At 36.3% G+C, this 19,999-nt stretch overlaps 1 protein-coding gene and 1 long non-coding RNA gene across 4 annotated transcripts in view; both read left to right on the top strand.

Moving 5' to 3' along the window:
• Positions 1-19,999, top strand: part of LOC309842400 — a 458,493-nt gene that overhangs the window by 411,859 nt on the left and 26,635 nt on the right. The window lies entirely within an intron of this gene.
• DPH5 (diphthamide biosynthesis 5) overlaps positions 1-19,999 on the top strand; it is a 35,384-nt gene that overhangs the window by 6,834 nt on the left and 8,551 nt on the right. For all 3 annotated transcript variants that reach the window (XM_082686529.1, XM_082686531.1, XM_082686530.1), the window contains exons 3-4: positions 900-1,024; positions 9,374-9,482. In XM_082686529.1, coding sequence (XP_082542655.1) covers positions 900-1,024; positions 9,374-9,482 — 234 coding nt within the window. The remainder of the gene's footprint in view (positions 1-899; positions 1,025-9,373; positions 9,483-19,999) is intronic.

Here is a 19,999-nt window from a genome sequence, read left to right as displayed (position 1 = left end):
ACTTCTCAGCATGTAAGAAATAGTATTTGTCTATGCATTCACTTTTACTATATTTGAATTACATAATACTCCACAGGAAATCAGTTAATAAGATTCATGACCTTGCATAATCATTTGTAACCACTACCACATGACCATTAGCACACTAGTTCACTCTCTCTACTTACATGCTGCCACTCCAGTTAAGGTCAGCCTCCTGGGTTTATTTTTTAGAGTTGAACTTCAGGGGATTGGTTCACAAAGCACTTTATCCTAGAGCCTTCCTTTATAATTAGAATTTTTTTTCTTTTCTTTTCTCTGCAAGTCTGCCTTTTTAGCAGGATCTGACAGTTTTAAATTAATGTTTCCTGCAATTATATAGCAATATTTGCTGCTTTTGTAGGTAACTAAATCTTAATTTTCTGGTTTTTTTCTTATTGAATTTACCTTTTATTTTAGCCAGGGTCCTGTAGGTTTTCCAATGGAAAGTTTAATAAAACCTAAATTACCATGTGTGTTTATAATTATTATTTAACATAGTCTGTATTATTCTGTTTCTGAAATAAAGCTCATGCATGCTTGTTCTCTGTTCATTCTACAATGTTCTGCCTGATCTGTTAGACTCAAATTTAGAGGTAAATTTAAAATGCAGAAAGCCTCAGATGTTAGGTCTACCTCCTCTTGGGATATTAAGATAGCCCCAAAGACAGAGTTTAATTGCAACATGATATAGAGTGCTAGCTCACTGAGGAGTCCTATTCAATGATCTGTGTTTGGATGGTTGCCAAGATTTGCACCAGCCCCAGACAAAGATTGATAGTGTGTGTGTGTGTGTGTGTGTGTGTGTGTGTGTGTGTACATGTACATGTGTTGAAATGGTCACCTGCTCTCTCATTTTGATATTGAACTTAAATCTGTAGGAAGAGTTTTATGGAAGAAAATTGATTCTTGCTGATAGAGAAGAAGTGGAACAAGAAGCTGATAATATTTTAAAGGATGCCGATATCAGTGATGTTGCATTCCTTGTGGTTGGTGATCCATTTGGGTAAGTAAAAGCAGGTATTTTGAGTTTTAATTTATTTGCTTTTTTAAAAAAAATCAGTAAGAATTACTCTGTTATATTTAAAACCTTTTACTTGCCAGGTCCTAATAAAGGACTATGTTTCTCTAGGTTCTAAAATTTCATTAACTTTAATTATCTTTGAGCTTAATGAAAAAAATCTGCTTGATAAGGATGTCATCATATGTATCACTTGCATTGGTTAGTTAGTGTCAGTTCTAAAGTTTGTATCATTGTTCCTGCTGTTCTTTTAGAAGGTAACTTAGGGCATCAAATAACTTTACTATATTATTATTAATAAGTTTATTATATTATCAAGAGTCATACATACCATTTATTTTGCAGGTAAATCACAAACATCTTCTACTTCTTTTTTCTTAGACCCCCCCCCTTTTTAATCACCTCATATTTAGCAGTATTGTCACTTGCCTTGAATTTAAAATCTGTCCAGCTTCAAATTTCAACTTCTTATATCTGTTGGGAGCTCTTTTCTTCCCTGTTACTAAAAAGGTAGGTTTCTACTTGTCTTGTTAAGCATCATCAATCTCTAATGTCAAGCCAAACATAGGAGTTCTTTGTTTCCAGCTGGTGACCCAAGATTTATGTCACAGATTTAAGGAACATAAGGACAATTAAATCACTATGAATTCACCACCAAGGATGTTTTTCAAAGGAATGGAGTTACATGTGCATGTGTCTGTCAAAAAAAAGTAGTTTACATCAATGTGGTATACCAGAGATTGTGTTACATAATTTTTTTTCCTTAATTTTTTTATTTTTTTATAAACATATAATGTATTTTTAGCCCCAGGGGTACAGGTCTGTGAATCGCCAGGTTTACACACTTCATAGCACTCACCACAGCACACCACACCCCCCCACAATGTCCATATAACCCCACCACCCTCTCCCTGTGTTTCATTATTATACTTGGTTGCAAAGGACATTGTACAATCACATATTTTAAAATGTCCAAATTGTTTTCTGTAAAAGTAAGTCTTTCTCCAAATTAGCAGTACCTATTTTCCTTTTTTTTTTTTTTTTTTTTCAAGATTTTTATTTATTTATTTGACAGGCAGAAAGAGCACAAGCAGGGAGAGCAACAAGCAGAGGGAGAAGGAGAAGCAGGCTCCCCACTGAGCATACAACCCAGTGTGGGGCTCCATCCTAGAACCCTGGGATCATGATCCGAGTTGAAGTCAGATGCTTAACCCACTGAGCCACCCAGGAGTGCTTTTTTCTTTTCTTTTTTTTTTCTTTTTCTAAGCCACAAAATAGTAAAAGGTAATGAAAAAAACCTATATATTAAATGTCTTGAAACTCTTAGGATTTTCTTATTGCACTGGATTCCAGCCAAAATCCCATATTTTTTTTTTCCAAAGATTTTTTATTTACTTATTTGACAGAGAGAGAGATCACAAGTAGGCAGAAAGGCTGGCAGAGAGAGGGGGAAGCAGGCTCCCCGCTGAGCAGAGAGCCCAATGTGTGGCTCGATCCCAGGGCTCTGAGATCATGACCTGAGCTGAAGGCAGAGGCTTTAACCCACTGAGCCACCCAGGTGCCCCATATTTTATTTTTCTAATCACTAATTTTGATTGCATTTTGCAGAACTATTTTTCCATGACAATTTAAAACTTAGAAGGTATTAGCTTTTCACTAGTATGAGAAGCACTGCTTTTGAGTTTCCTTTTTTTTTTTTCTTACAATTATTGGTTTGTTATATAATAAGGGATATGATAAAGGCTATAGAGGAACAACCAGATGAAGAGGTACATGAAGAGAGAAGAGTCCCAAGCATGGGAGCTTCTGTCCTGGAGTTGGAATGGGCCATCCTCCCGGCACATAGATGTGTTCACCAACCCAGATGCTCTTTGAATGCCATAGTTCAAGGATTTTTATGGAGGCTTCATCATGTCGACATGACTAATTATTAACCCAATATTTATATCGTTTTATTCCCAGTTCAGTACAGTAGCGTATTGCCTGGTCCCGATGTAGACCCATGTTGTGGTTAAATTTATATTTATGAAACTACAATTTGGAAATCTTATTTGAGCTCAGAATGAGAGTTACTACCTCCATCCATTGGCCAGATATGAAAAATACTGTCCAACTTTCCCCTCTGCCTGTCCTTCTTGTCCTAAAGCCCACACTCATGCCAACCAGCTTCCCTTCCCTGATCATCTGCTTTCTCATTCTATACATCTGTTCAAACTCTATCCTTCATCTGTAGTGCCCTTTGCTCTATATCTGATTGTCAGAAGTCCAGCCATCTTTTGAAGCCTAACTCAAATACCACATTCTCAGTGATGCAGTCATTTTTACCCAGATCAGAAGTTATATCTCTTTCTAACTGCTGACACTTCATTCATGTGTTTTCATACATTGCTTCACAATGTTGGTTTTTTTTTTTTAATAAAAAGAAAAATCTACTCTTTAGGTTTGTAGGCTGTCCTTCACACTTGTATCTCTAGCTTACTTTACAATATAGTAGATACCAATTAAATAATAAGGTAAAGAGTTGTTTAATATTTTGCTTAGGGGTCACAAGAGAAGACCAGGCATATCTTAGACTGACATTGTCCATTCAACAAATATCTTTGAAACATCTATCTCACGGCAAGAACTCTGACGTGCTGGATGTATGTTAGATGATAAAACATGGGGTTTATAGTTTAGTAGAGGAGATCCTCATCAATCAAAGAGAAAATAACAAATTTAAAATTTTGGTAGGCCTGTAAGGGAAAAAATAAGGACTAACAGGAATAGGCTAATTTCTATGGGGTCATATGGGAAATCCTTTTTGTTGGGGTAATTTAAGTAGGTATCTGAAAAATAAAAGGCATCGCAGAAGGGAAGAGCACTGTAAGCAGAGGGAACCACAAGACTGTATTCGAGGATCTGGAAGAGCACAGGGAGTAGGGCTGGGAGAGGGAGTGAGGAGTTCAAGAGGTAGGTGGGACCCAGATCATGTAAGACCTTGGAGGGGGTAGGAATTTTGTTTGAAGTACTCTGGTAGGGACACCTGGGTGGCTCTAGTCGGTTAAGTGTCTACCTTTGGCTCTGGTCATGACCCCAGGGTCTTGAGATCAAGTCCTGCATCGGGCTCCTTGCTCAGAGGGGAGCCTACTTCTCCCTCTGCCTGCCCCTCTTTCTGCTTATGTGTGTGCACTCTGCAAAAAAATAAAATCTTAAAAAAAAAAAAAAAAGTGAAGTACTCTGGTCAATCTTTGAAGGATTTTAAGCAGGAAAAAATCACAATCTGATAGACATTCTTAAATGATCACTCTGATGACTGCTTTTACTGAGTGCATTTTAGGGAGGCAGGGTGGCTTTGGTAGAGGAGAGAAAAAGGCTAAGTGGAAAAGTTGAGAAGGAAGAATGCCAGTGTGTATGTGATAGGTGAGGAAGAGGAAAGAAGCAAATTTTCCAGAATTCCAGCTTTAGGAACTGATTAGTTGTTGGTGCCAGTTCTTGAAATGATGAAAACTTGTAGGGAAAATAATTGCAGAAGATAAGAATTGGTTCTGGAAATGTTTTAAATTTGAGATGTCTTGCAGACAATTTGATATCTGCTGCTAGAGCTCAAGGGAGGTGTTACCTGGGATATGTGGTTTTTGAAGTTATGAGTATATATCGGGGAGAGGGAGAGATAGGGTGTTTAAAGCCAGAGAAATGAATGAAATCAGTAGGAAAGAACAAAGGGAAGAGAAGGTGATCAATCCTTAGGAGACTTGCATTTTGTGGTCTGTCAAGAGCCAGAGGAGGAAGAAAATCAAGAGAATGTGTTATCACAGAAACCAAGAAAAGAGAAGACTTTAGAGAGGAAGGAATGATTAACTCATACACTGCTGAAAGGTTGGGTCAAGGATGAGGATAGAAAAGTGTAAATTTAAAGGCATAGAGTTTGGAGTTTTTCATTGGTGGCTTTATGGGGGAGTTGGTTCTTGAGCTGGGTCTGGGTAGAATTCTGTAGGTGGAAATTGTAGAGGAGGTCAACGGGGTGAGAGGGGGATAAATGAAGAAATGAGGCCTACCAGAAGTACCTTAGTGATGTTACTACTCTGCTCCAAAACCTTAAGTGACTTTCCATGGCCTAAATCTTTTAACAGTCTATCTGCTTTCTCCTTTGGCTACTCTTCTTTTTAAATATGTTAGAACCCAGTTTACTTCTTTGCTATTTCATAAATGTTTTTGCAGTATTCATCCTCCATGTCCTTGCTCTACTTTTTTCTTAAAATAGACTTTTCTTACCAGTTTGTTTCTTTTATTCCCAATTTCATTGAGATTTAATTGATGTAAAAGCACTGTGTAAGTTTAAGGTACACAACAAAATGATTTGACTTACGTCATTTCTTTTGATGGCTGCATAGTATTCCATTGTGTATATATACCACATCTTCTTGATCCATTCATCTGTTGATGGACATCTAGGTTCTTTCCATAGTCCCTGTACGCGCCCGATCTCATCTGATTTGACTTACGTCAAATCATTGATTACCTCAGTAAGTTTATGATTTATAACATCCATCATACAAAAAAAAGAAAGAGGGGTGCCTGGGTGGCTCAGTGGGTTAAAGCCTCTGCCTTTGACTCAGGTCATGATCCCAGGGTCCTGGGATAGAGCCCCACATCGGGCTCTCCGCTCAGCGGGGAGCCTGCTTCCCCCCCCCACCCTCTGCCTGACTCTCTGCCTACTTGTGATCTGTCAAATAAATAAACAAAATTTAAAAAGAAAAAGAAAGAAACTTTTTTTTTTCTTGTCATGAGCAATCTTAGGATCCACTCTCTTAACTTTCAAGTATACTGTACAACATGTTAACTCTAATCCTCCCCAGTTTATACTCAGTAAAATAGATTAAGACCCTGTTCAGATGCTACCTCTTCCATGAATCCTCCATTATTTATTCAGAAGCGAGTGCCTTTCTTTTTTTTCTTTTTTTAAACTCCTAGACAATTAATTTGCTCTATGTCATTGACTAATCATGTAAAATCTTGTATTCAGAGTTGTGTAGTAATTATTGTCCTACAATTATTTTTCATTTTCTCACTGGATTACTATTGAGAAACCGTTGTTGGGATACAGTGCTTGGGAGAGAGTATGGTAGGGAATATGTACATTTTAATTGATGCCTTAAATGGATAAACCTTAAATGGATAAACGGTATGGTAGGGAATATGTACATTTTAACTGATGCCTTAAATGGATAAACCTTAAATGGATAAATGGTGTGGTAGGGAATATGTACATTTTAATTGATGCCTTAAATGGATCCAGGAAGAGAATACAGAATGCACAAAGCACTGAAATTCCTCCTTACATATAACAATAAAAAATTATTTGTTTACTTTTAAGCCCCTTTCCACGTATCCAAATAAAAACTTTAAAAAGAAGAGAAAATTACTTAAATTCCTTATTCTCATATTTCTTAAATTGTAGTTTATATAACATATTTACCATTTAGTCCTTTTTAATTGTGCAATTCAGTGGCATTAAGTAGTGTAACCATCATCATTATCCACTCTTAAATTCCTGAAGAAGGTAATTGAAAGTCAGTTAAGTCAGTTGATGAAGTTCTTTTTCCCTTTTGTCCAGGTTATTGATAGAAATGTGGACATTAATCACATAAAGAATATAAATGACTTTTTAAAAAAACAGTACATCGATAGATCTAACCCAGTCATGTGAGAAATGACAGTCTTAAGCTTTCTGTCCCCATAAAGAATAGTTGAACAGGATCATCATGAAACAAATTTTAATGATGGTTCCATTTTGTTATTAAATTCCTTATTTTAAAATGCTCTGTAACAGGGCACCTGGGTGGCTCAGTCGTTAAGCATCTGCCTTCAGCTCAGGTCATGATCCCAGGGTCCTGGGATCAAGCCCCGTACTGGGCTCCCTGCTCAGCGGGAAGCCTGCTTCTCCCTTTCCCACTCCCCCTGCTTGTGTTCCCTCTCTGGTTTGTCTCTTTCTGTCAAATAATAAATAATTTTTTTAAAAATGCTATGTAACTATATGTATTTTATAATCATTGAACACATAATTTTTTATCCATAATGTTGTGTACCTTTTCCTTCATGGCATACACATTCATTCATAAAAACATCTTTATTCACTTGTCTTCTTTGTGCTGTTATGTAGGGATTTGATTGTTTCCGTTCCATGTAATGCATTTGAACACTACTTGGTATCTAGTAATTATCCAATAAATGTCAACATTATTACTTATTAGTCCATTTATTTCTCCAGTATAAGTAAAGCTTCCATGTTTAGATTAATATATATGATCCTTTTTCCCTCCTTCCATTCTCCCTTCCCCACATTTTGGATTTTTTTTTTTCTCCCAAATCAGTTTATAATACCCAGAAAATCAGAAGTTTTGAATTTGGGTATTTTCAAGCATATATTGTTTAATTACTTTTCAAAAGGACTGTACCAGGGTGCCTAAGTGACTCAGTTGGTTAAACATCTGACTTCAGCTCAGGTCATGATCTCAGGGTCCCAGGATCAAGCCCTGCATTGGGCTGCATGCTCAGCAGGGACTCTGTGCCTCTCCCTCTGCTCCACCCCACCCCTCTCTGTCTTCAAATAAATGAACAAAATCTTTTAAAAAAAAAAAAAGGACTAGCAATTTCAGTGCTTCGGGTGGTCTGTGAGAATATCACTTTCACCATATTATTGCAAATACTAGTGAATTTTCAGATCATAAGCTGTAGCACTGTCAAGGCAATACTTTATCTACAAACTAATGTTATTATAAGATAAAGTTTGTTTATTTTTAAGTGAGCTCCACTCTGGGCCTGTATACACACACACATACATAAATACACATGGTTTTGACTAGAGCCAAGTGCCCAGAAATAGTAATAAGTCTGTCTTTACACACATGTACTTTTCCAGTCACCATTAACTGAAGCGTTTTCATGAAGCCGGACTAGAAGAAATGCCCAGTGTAATGGTGTAAGCCTGTGTTCAAACCAATTTTTTCTTTGCATGAAGCAATATAATTTGGGTAATCATGGTGACAAAATACCAGCTTTTCATAGCAGAAATCTGAGGGGCTTACTTAATCACATTTATGGCAGCTTCACAAAATCAAATCACTTCACCAGGTCATTAAATCTCCATAGTATACCAGCCACATCTGGTCATTTTAAATGAAGTTGTGATAAAGAGAGATACAATTTTAAACCAGATTTTCTTTCTGCTCATCTATTCAGATAACTCAGCAAGTAACTAATTCAGTTTTCCTTAATGTTAAGTAGTAAAAGTCTGAAGATGATATTAAAAACATTCTTTATAATTGGTGTTTATATTATTTTTTAAAAGCTTACTCTAAATCAAATTAATGATTGTTTTTCATACTAGTTTTTATTTTATGTGTGATTAAAAACAGACTTCCCTGGTGGGCGTTTGCTAATCTGTTCCTGACTGCCTCATGGGGTGAGAGCCCTTGATCTTCCTACTTGCTATGCATTGACCAGTTGACAGGTTCTGGTGGTTTAGATGTAGTTTCTCAAACATGCTAATGTTGTTTTCCCCAGCAGGGCCTGGAGTTTTCATGAAGGGGAAAAGCCTTTAATAATGCAGTTCTAAATTGATGTGGGGTTACATTTCACAGTATCCATATTTATATTAATGTATATTCTCTATCCTCACAGTCTTATCTAATTATAACCATTAGATTTATCTCAAAAAAGGAAAGGCAATAGGCAGGATACGCACACATGTACACATGCACACGCACTAATTATATATACAGTAACCAGACTGAAAACAGTTATAAATAAAATCACTGGTAGACAGATGTAAAGTCCAACTACGATTATATCAGAGGGAACCCTAATATAAAGGCAAAGAATGACAGGCTACAGAAATGTTCTGTACCATCTGCTTTGTTGTATTTCAAAACACAAAAGAGAAAACTTCAAAATAGAGTAGGTCTAATTGTGCCATAATTTAGAACTCAGAGCAGTCATTTTAAGAGTTTAAAGGAGACCTAAAGCTAAGAAGTTTGAGAATTGCTGCTCAGTTCAGTTGCTGAGCTTACATTCCACAGATGTCTTTGCAGTTATTAACGGGACAAAAGAGCAAGTGAAACTTCCCTTTCTCTATAGCTGCCAAGGCTGCTTTTAGGAGTGTAACAAGTGCAGTTCAGCTTTATGATGGGCATGTGGAGACTTAACGCTTTTCTTGTCAGAAAGCCCGAAAATTGAGGAAAAGCAGCCCCCATAACCCTTTGATCAACTAGAACTCATGAAATATTACACTTTTACCATCTTAAAAAGTCAGTGTTGGTTACTTTCATCCAACTTGATCTTTTCTCACTACAGGGCTACCACACACAGTGATCTTATTCTGAGAGCAACAAAACTGGGAATCTCCTACCGAGTTATTCACAATGCTTCCATAATGAATGCTGTAGGCTGCTGTGGTTTACAGGTAATACTACAAAGAAGGTGTTTTTTTAATAGTAGTTAGCAAAAATGTTTTGGAAAACTATAAACTGCAGATAGATTTTGTTACATATCATGAATTTTAAGATGTTATCATTTTATATAATACATTAGTGGGTACAAAATTTTTTAATACTGAGTTTTTTATACTATTTTCCTATAACTTTTTTCTCCTGATTGGAATGGACCACTGAAATTTAGCTGCAGAAAAATTTTAATATTATATCCAACTTCTGCCTACAAAAACAGGGAAATTTAATTAAATTGGCTAAGTTTTCCTAAAACCTTTTCACATTCTTCCAAATAACTTATTCTGCATTTCTGAAGCATGTATTATAACACAGTTGTTATTTTCTGTGCTGGCAACAGCTTTGTGACACAGCATTTCTTAAAAGAATCTGTAGGAGAACCAAAAGCCAGTCATATTAGGCTTTTTTTTTTTTTTTTTTTTTAAGATTTTATTTATTTATTTGACAGAGAGAGATCACAGTAGACAGAGAGGCAGGCAGAAAGAGAGAGAGGGAAGCAGGCTCCCTGCTGAGCAGAGAGCCCGATGTGGGACTCGATCCCAGGACCCTGAGATCATGACCTGAGCCGAAGGCAGCGGCTTAACCCACTGAGCCACCCAGGCGCCGCATATTAGGCTTTTAAACCACCTTTGTAATTATTGCTATGTGAAGTTGGTTAATTTTAATCCAGCAGTCTTGATTCCAGGGGGCTGAAAGAGTTTCCAGGGTTTTCTTCCAAGCTGCTGATACTCGCTTTCCAAATTTGATATTTGTGTTCTGATGTTGGTCTATATATGATCTGTGACAACTCTTGACTGCCCATGGCCAACACTGGTTTGTTGGACACCTTCCTATTTCAGATATATCATAATACAAAAAAAATGTGCATCCTAGAATCTATGAAATGAGGTATTTCTCAATATGTCTTCCTGGAATGCATAATTTAAAATAGATATTTATAGCAAGAAGATATATTAGCATCGGACACCAGTGCTGTCTCTACAGCTTTAGAGGTTTCTGTATTTTCTGTGTTACCTAGGAAGAGTAACACAGTAATTGACATCCTGGCCAGTCATCTCAGAAATACTGCCTTTGGTTCTGAAGAATCCGAGAAAAGGTATAAATGATTCACCTTTTAGTATTCATCACTTGCTCTTAGTTATTACATTGAAATGGGCAAAAAATTTTGCTATCTCTTTTGTCTTTTGTCTTTTGATAAAATGCATACTTTAAAAAACCTTGCCAATTCAACTGCTTTACACTTTAAAGCCCTTCTGAACATTTCTGTATTGGAGTAAGTAAATGGAGTTTCTTGATTCTCAGTCTAGTATTCTTTTTTGTAGACAGTGTACTTTTCAAGAACTGATGATTGCCATGAAAAAGGAAAAAGGAATGAATTAATCTTGTGATAGACAAGGGTGTATAATAATCCTTAAGCTAATGGGTTATATATTTTCTTTCATATTGGTTTTATTTTTATTTCTGGTAGGGAAAGTTAACCTAGCCCATTTCCATCATATTTTGGTCTAAATTATCATAACTTATCATTTAGAGGCATTTTCTTCTTTTTAAGCATAACATTTTTTAAAAGATCCTTGTCTTCATCGTGTGTATATCTATCATTCAGACTGACAAGAACTAAACTATGGTGAACCTGTCCTGATTCTCTAGACTGGTAGAGGGGTGCATTGTTATTGTTTTCATGTTTAAAATAGATGAAGGTATTTGAGAGGAAGTATACTGCAAGAATTGACAGTCTCCATATAAGCCTTTAAGATCCTATCCACATGGTACATAGATTTTTTTTATTTTTTTCTGTTTTTTTTAAATTTAGCTTTCTGGGCACCTGGGTGGCTTAACCCACTGAGCCTTCAGCTCAGATCATGATCTCAGGGTCCTGGGATTGAGCCCCACATCGGGGTCTCTGCTCAGCAGGGAGCCTGCTCCCCCCCACCCCCCCGCTGCTGCTCTGCCTATTTGTGATCTCTCTCTCTGTCAAATTAATAAATAAAATCTTCAAAAAAAAAATTTAGCTTTCTGTCAGTCTCATATAGGATTTTTCTAGGCAGCCACAAAGCATTGTTTCCCCATCTGGGTTCTATTCTCTAATCTGGGTATGAAAATGACTTACTACTTATGTGAAAAACAGGAAGTACCTTTTTAGGTTCTGTCTTATGTATCTGATGAAATTGCTATGAAAGTATATTTTTTGTGCCACTCAAGCTATTTATATTCCAGGAGAAAGAGGTAATTATTGATACCTTTTACACAGTCTTCTAAGATAAAAGGCATTAAAAATACAGTCATGATATTCATGGCACTTTTAAATTTTTAAAACAAATGTATTGATACCCAGCATAATACATAAACTTTGGCAAAGTCCCCTTCCTTATAATGGCTGCTCTTTTTCTCTTCAGTATTTGGATCAGCATTCATGGGAAAAACAATAACCTACATCAGTGGTTCTCAGATTTTAGTATTCATTAGAATTACGTAGAGAGTTTATAAAACAGATGGCTGGTCTTCCCCTCTAGTTTTCAGATATAGTAGATCTGGGGTGGTAGCTTGAGAATTTGCATTGCTAGCAAATTCTCGGGTGATGCTGAAGCTAGTATAGGTACCCACTTTGAGAACCACCAACCTAGGCAGATAAAAAATTTCTTAGAAAGTTAAATAACTTTCAGCATGGCAGAACTGGAAAAGTAAACTGTAGTTCCCAGAAATACACTTGCTAAATGTAGAATATATTACCTTGCCATGTTCTCTTTCTCAATTTTTTAAAAGGGAAGTGGGCACCACTTTCGAAAGACATTCTGTCATCTCTGTGAACACTTTCCCATGAGTTATTGGGAAAACAGCCATCAAGTTATTGAACAGAAGTGCTATTTTGGGTGCTGTGACAGACCTAAACGGTACATGCTTTGCAACATTTTTTAAAAGATTTTATTTATTTATGAGGTGGAGAGAGAATGAGCATGAGCAGGGGTGAAGGGGTGCAGAGAAAGGAGGAGAAGCAGACTCCCCACTGAGCAGGGATCCCAATGCAGGGCTCGATTCCAGGACTCTGAGATCATGACTTGAACTGAAGGCAGATGCTTAACCGACTGAGGCATCCAGGCACCCCGCAATATTTTTATATTAAGTTAAAGAGTAGTAGTTTTGAAATTCCTAACCTGGAAATTGATACAGCTTTTTTTTAAAACATCAATTTGTTAGCCTTTCTGAATTAAATTTATCAATTTGTTAGCCCTTCTAAATTATCTTATTGTTGTTTGCTAAAGCAGCATAGAGAGCTCAGAATTTACTGTTAAGTATTTTTCATTCATTTTATAATTTATTAAACTAGCAAAAGATGCCTTATAATCAGTATTAATGAAGGTAAGTAACACTTCTAAACACACAAAACCAATTGATACGCATTGTTATAGGCATGCCGTAAAATAGAATTTTTTATTGCAAACCCCATATTCCTATGAAAATTTTCCTTGTTAAATGGAATGTATGTTAGTGACTACCAAGTTAGACATCATTAAGAGGAATAGCGATCCATATATTCAACAATATTGTTTGCTTACTTATTGTTTTCCTATTGAGTGCCTTTGGATAAACTGATAAACCTGTCCAAGAAAGTCCCTGCTCTCAAAGAGCTTATATTCTAGTAGGAAGGAAAGGCAATAACAGCAACAACAGATAAATGTCAGGTAGTGGGAGGTATAAGAAATTCACATACACTGATAGATGTTAGAGAGTTGGCTTCACTGTTGTAGTTGGGTGGTCAAGAGAGGTCTCACTAAGGTGGTGTTATTTAAGATTAGATAAGAATCAAGAAAAAACTAGCATATTCTAGTCACATGGAATGGTTTATGCAAAGACTCTAAAGATGGAAATGACCTTGGCTCCTCCAAGGAACCAGAAAAAGGCTTGTAAGAGGCTAGTAGGCAGGAAAAAAGTAATCTGAGGTCAGATGGATAGGTAGATAGGCTCTCTAATCCAATGTCAAGCATTTGAATTTTATTCTTAACTGAATTGATCATGTAGAAAAGTATGATTAGGTTTAATTTATTTCCAGACACTGAAGTCTCTCCTTTTGTCTTATGAAGAATTAGTAGTTCTATCACAGATATTAAGTACATGTATGTTAAGTGAAAGAAACATGACTCAGGAGACCATAGGTTGTAGGACTTTGTTTATATGAAATGTCCAGAGAAAGCAAATTTATGAGGACAGTGATTAGTTGTTGGCTGGGGCTGGAGGTGAGAACAGATATTACTTATTAATTGAAAATAAGCGATCTGATTGGAGTGATAAAAATTTTCTAAAATTATGTGTGGTAGTGGTTGCACAATTTGGTAAATGTACTAAATATCATTGGATGTGCACTTAAAATGGGTGAATGTTGAGGTATGTAAATTATATCAATAAAGTGGTTTAAAAAATGAATTACAAGAGATTTGCTCAATGAACAATAAAGGAAATGCATTCCCAGCAGAGAGAAATGTTCAGTTAAAGAAGAGAGTCATGGGAGCACTTTGGGGAATCTGTGAAGTATTACAGAAACACACACCCCCCCCAGAGAATACATACATATGTACCACAGACCCTTGGCTCCCTAGAGATTAGTTAACACAAGATTGCAAATATATATGTTGGATAAAAACTGACTATATAAATTGGATAGAAATGGCAAAGGAAAAGTAATAATGGGAAAGGTTTAGAGTTTAACTGCAAATTAAAAGGTCTAGGTTTTGCTCAGGCCAAAAAAAAAAAAAAAAAATTGGGGGGGGGGGCTCTTGATTTTGCTCAAGCAGTTAACTAAGGATTCTTCTAACTTTTCTGGATCTGGATAGTCAGGTTTCCTAACTGTAAGATAGTGAGATGGGGATGGGGAGGAATGCCAGACAAGATCAGTGGTTTTCATAGTGTACCACTATCTACGAAGATGCTTCAGCAATTCTGCAGAAAATGAAGTACTTGTGACCAAATAGCAAAAAATAAATCCCCAGGAGCCCAATCTTTATCTTTACCCCTATTGATGTTCTGTTTAAGAATTGATTTGGAAAAAAGATCTGGCACTAAGAAGTATGAGGAATACTAAACTGCATAAACTTTAATGTCCTCTAGATTTAGAAACCAAAAGCTGGGCTGTTTTCTAACTTGAGGCAAAAGACCTTGACCAAGATACATTAGATACTCAAATTTTCATTAAGTATATCTTTGGATTTTTTACAATTTAAATATTAGTTTTAAACACGTGTAAGTTAAAATCACGTTTTTTGAAATTCCTAAATAACAGATATTTCTAACACTTGTGTAATTTGTATTTTGAGGATTTCTCTAGTCAAAAAAAATCCATCTATTTGTGAAGAGCCAGGCAAGTTGGTTGTATTTAGGCATTCCCAATAATGAAAAATTGGGGGTTTTTGTCAGTATACAAAAGGCGAGAACAAAGTTCTTTTCTCAAATTCTTCAAATTAAGCATTTAGCACCCTAATCATGTAGAATCAGAATTGTTTTCCCATTATTTCCTCTTTAAAAGAATTGTTTCAAAAAGTAACTTTGTTTTCCTTGATAATGAGTGTCATATATACTCATAGAAAATTGGGAAAATGCAGTAAGTATAAAGACGTACATGCAAGCATCTATAGTCCTACTACCTGGAAGTAACCAAAGTTAGTTCCTAGTTTGGTATGTTAATTTTTAGTCTTCAACTCTTACCAGTATACATTGGCCTAAAGGTGACAAGCTTAATAAAGCAGAAATGACAAATTCTAGCATATTTTCATTGTGCAGTATTTATCATTTCTTGTTATCATTTGTGTGATAGAACAGATTCTTTTTATAAAATGTGGTGACTAAAAATATGGAGACTAAAATGTGGTCACTAAAATTGTGTTTGAGACGTTTTAAAGAATAGATAAATGATACAGTTCAGGGAAACCAGGTAGCAATGATTTCTTCATTAAAAACTGCATTATCAGTTGCAGCTGACTTCAGGGAAAGGTTGTATAATTTTCTCATTATGAAATGCTTCCACTTTCTCTGTTGCGTGAGTGACCTTAATTATTGCCATATGTTCCTCTGTTTATATAATACATTTTTACTTTGGGAAAAATGTATATTACTTTTAAAAAGCAACAACTCATTTCCTTCCTTTTTTTCATAATACAACACTCACTGCGATAAACAGCATTGTTTTGGCCTTGTAGTAGTTCTTGCTGGTAGTTTTCAAAAGCATTGACTTGATTTCATTGTCCAGGAACTGATGTAGAAATGATAAAGTCTAACCTAGTCCAGAGAACATTAAACTAGGTAATGAGGAGATACACGCTCTACATTGCAAAATAACCTTAGAAGAACTCATCTAAGTAAGCTCCCTGTTCTTAGGCATCTCGGAAATATTTTGACCACCTGCTGAATCATGGGTATATTAAAAATGTTTTTTCTTTCCATTTCCACTCTGTTTTGTTTTTTGTTTTTTTAGATTTTATTCATTTGAGAGAGAATGTGTGTGCATGAGTGGGGAAGGGGCTTAGGGGGAGGGGGAAGCTGACTGCCTGCTGAGCAGGGAGCCTGCTCTGCTAAGCAGGGCCCAATCCCAGGACCCTAAGATCATGACCTGAGCCAAGGTCAGATGCTTAACCAGTGGAGCCACCAGAAGCCCCTCAACTATCATTACCATCATTCTCTTCCACTTAATAGTTTTCTTTTTAAAATCACAGGTGTGATTGTACCATTCTTCTACTCCCGCAATTCTTCTCCTGTGCACAGTATTCAGTTACTTTCTGTGTTAATGTGTCGGGCATACTAACTTCTTGGTTTACTCGTCTTCCTATCTTCCATTGTACTCACCCCACCCCAAGTGGATTCATCTTTAGAATTACATGCTTTAAATGAAAATTCTTTTATTTAATTCATGTGTGAAATCTCTCATATGTGATAATATAAATTTTGTGGCTCTTTTATCTTCAGCTTCATCTGTGTACATACTATGTGGCCATGTGCATAATCTTTCTAAGCGTCAGTAAAATCATTGTAAAATCATTGTAACATCAGTGTTAAGAAAAATGCATGTGCAAATTAAAAAAAAAAACAACTCCAAGACCAATATTTTGTATAGGAAACCAGTAACTCTTGAACATGTGGTTTTGTGGTATGTTTTTTGACAACTCTGCTGGGTCAGCTTTCCTTTACTTCACAGATTTAACTGATCTGATTTAGGATTTATGTTTATATGTAAAAGGTAACATGTAAGGCTTCACAGAGTTCTTATTAGCAAGTTAAATTTTCTAACTTTCCTGTACATAAAGGTTTTTTTTTTTCAAGATTTTATTTATTTATTTGACAGAGATCACAAGTTGGCAGAGAGGCAGGCAGAGAGGCAGGCAGAGAGAGAGGGGGAAGCAGGCTCCCTGCCGAGCAGAGACCCCGATGTGGGGCTCGATCCCAGGACCCTGAGATCATGACGTGAGCTGAAGGCAGAGGCTTAACCCACTGAGCCACCCAGGTGTCCCAGAAGATTTTTTTTTTAAGATTGATTTTATATTAGAGAATGCACAAGTGGTGGAGAGGAGTAGAGGAACAGGGAGAGAATCCTCAAGCAGACTTCCTACTGAGCATAGAATCTGAAGCAAGGCTCAATCCCAGGACCCTGAGATCATGACCTGAGCCAAAACCAAGAGTTGGATGCTTAACCAACTGAGCCACCCAGGTGTCCCAAGATGTTTTTTAACTTAAAAATTGTAAATTATTTTAATTTGAATATAAATGATGAAAGCATTAAAACCTAAGTATAAAATGAATTTTGTAAAATTTCTGTGCTTTTGAAAGGAAGTATTGTGGCAGTGAGATAAATTAGAAGATCATTAAGGTCAGGCAATGAGAACTCAAGCTATGAAATAGAGGTAAAAGAAATGAAGTCAGTTCTAGGTAAGTTATAAAGCTGGAATTGACAGGAATTGTCACATAGTAAGCTGTCAGGAATTAGATACTTGCTAAAAACGAGTCAGGCAATGGCTATTTCTAGATAATTGCTCAATGCCATGCTAAATATTGCCTAAGGGTTCCCACCTCTGGTAGGTTGTCCATACCATCTTGCTCTTTCCCCATGATTAACTTCCCCCATCTTATTCACCCTTAAGTTCGAGCTTATATCCAGTCTTTAGAAGTCATATTCAGGTGCTTTCCAAGTAGGAGTAATGCTCAACTCTTTCAGTACAGTCTATATCTCATTTTTTATGATTATTAGTTACTACCTAATATTTGTCTTGTGCATCTTCTCACTTTAGCGATTGCCTTATCTCTAATTAAATGGGTCATTTTGAGTTTTTATCTTCAATAGATGAAAACATAATCCAATATCAAGTTAGATAAACTACTTTCTTTATGACTTCAGATTAAAACCAAAAAAAGACCCTGTGTTTATCTACTGTTCTTAAAAAGCAGCTCTTTTTGTGGTCTCTAAATTTATATTTGCATCAGTAATGTTTTGGGGGAAAATGATCAGAGCACAAAGGCTGATATTTATGAGACAGTGCCAAGACTTCTGCAGCCTCATTCTCATCACTGTATGATTTTACTTCAGTTTCTTTTATGGTTTACTGGTAAGTCCTTGGATTGTGAAACACAAAGGACTGATCTTTCTGTTCTTTGAGGGACTGACATCTTAAATGGTGAAACCGTTTGCATAATGTTTCAGAATTCATTGAAGAAGTTTGCAGCACAGCTATGAGAATGGTTACAGTCTATAAATCAGGGTCCTAGAAAGCAGTGCTTATGTGAGGCTTTCTTTAATCCCCAAATTAGACAGTTCCAAGCAGCTTTTCCACTGCATGCTGCAGCTAGTGTTTATATGTGACTAGCATCCCAATTCTCTCTTAAACCTTCTATCCCTTTCTCTCTGAATGAGGAATTTGCCTTCATGAGTATATTTCTATGGCATTTAAAATATTGGAGATCTATTTAAAGGGTTTATATATGGTTGCATATAATGTTTTCTTTAACCTCAGTAGTTTTCTTTTTTCCAGAGTAATAATAATATTTCAAAGTCTAATCAGAGATGCCAAAAGTCCTTTTTAGAATGTAAACAGTTGAACTTGTCAGAATCAAATCATACAACAACAATAAACATCAACAACAACTATGTCATTTCAAATATTTGGTAATATTTTTGAGTTCACTCCAGTAAGGAGAGCAGTTGGATTATGGCAAGACACAACATTTTAGAAAATTTTCATATCATCATTATGAATATCATGGTTATTATATTATCAAATCCCTAACGTTTATTGTTTTTACTGTGTGCAATGTATTAGGTACTCTACACACTTTATGTCATTTAATCCTTTTTTAAAAATCACATTATTAGGTTTATACTTACACACATTTCACAGGGGAGTGTCTCTTGGAAGTCTGTAAGGTTCCTTGTCAGTGATCACCGGGCTGGTAAGAACCAGAGCCATGACTCCAGGCTTTTGCCTGCTCTGTGAGGAATAAGCAAGACTACATTCTCCACGAAGGCCAGAGCTTTGATTTGCTTCTCACTTTTATACCTATGTACAGCATAATGCCTGGCACATAGTGGAGGATCTGTAATAAATATTTTTAGATAAATTTGCCTCTTGTAGAACAGTAATAATAGTGGAACCCTCCAGTAAGACTAGATCTAGTCCTTGTAGCTTGGGTGAATGTATTCCAGGAATCCCACATTGGAACACATTGGAACTCATCAGTTGGATGCATTTTTCACAGAGAAACATTATATGTGGCAAGAAGATTCAAGACTTGACATTCTTGCAGTTACATGGGTCTTTCCACACTGGTCTGAGAATTCGACTGCCACTGGATGGCATGGATTCCATAGACTTTTTAGACAGTTTTCAAGTGGACTTTGGGAATAAAGCTCATTGGTAGGTAAGTTGGAAGTTGTGGCTGTGTAAGGGACATGATGAGCTTTCTCTTAGGAACTCAAAGTCACCATTAAGAGTATTGATTACAGTTTGTAGGACCTTAGTGTACAAAAAATGAGAAAAGTTGAGCTTTTCTAGGAATGAAAAATGGAGGACCCTGAATGCCCCAGCTTTTCTGTTTCCTTTCTTTCTGCCTTCCCCTTACCTCTTACAACAGCTTCTTAAAATGGTTTGAGAAGCCTTAGGATGATAATCCCTTCCTCAGGCTTAGAAAAGTTCAGTGATGTCCTGCAGTCACACAGCTATTCCAATCACAGTTTGTGGCAGAGGACTAGATTTGATCCCCATACCTAGTGCTTTCCAGTTCAGTTATAAATTCTTTCAAGCACTGTTTAAATTGGGTAATTAAATCTTTATATAACAGCTTCAGTCGCATATTACTTCTGAAAAATTTTTCCATGTTCACAACCTCAGGTGTAGGAAAGACAGTGTGTTTTTACTATTCCTGTTTTGTAGATTGAGACTTAGAGCATTGTCACACAGCTAACAAGTTGCAGAACCAGGATGCAAGACTGAATTTTCTTAGCATA

This window comes from Mustela nivalis (assembly GCF_964662115.1).
Source record: "Mustela nivalis genome assembly, chromosome: 10".
NCBI classification, from domain to species: Eukaryota; Metazoa; Chordata; class Mammalia; order Carnivora; family Mustelidae; genus Mustela; species Mustela nivalis.
This window is presented reverse-complemented; position numbering and strand designations above follow the sequence as displayed.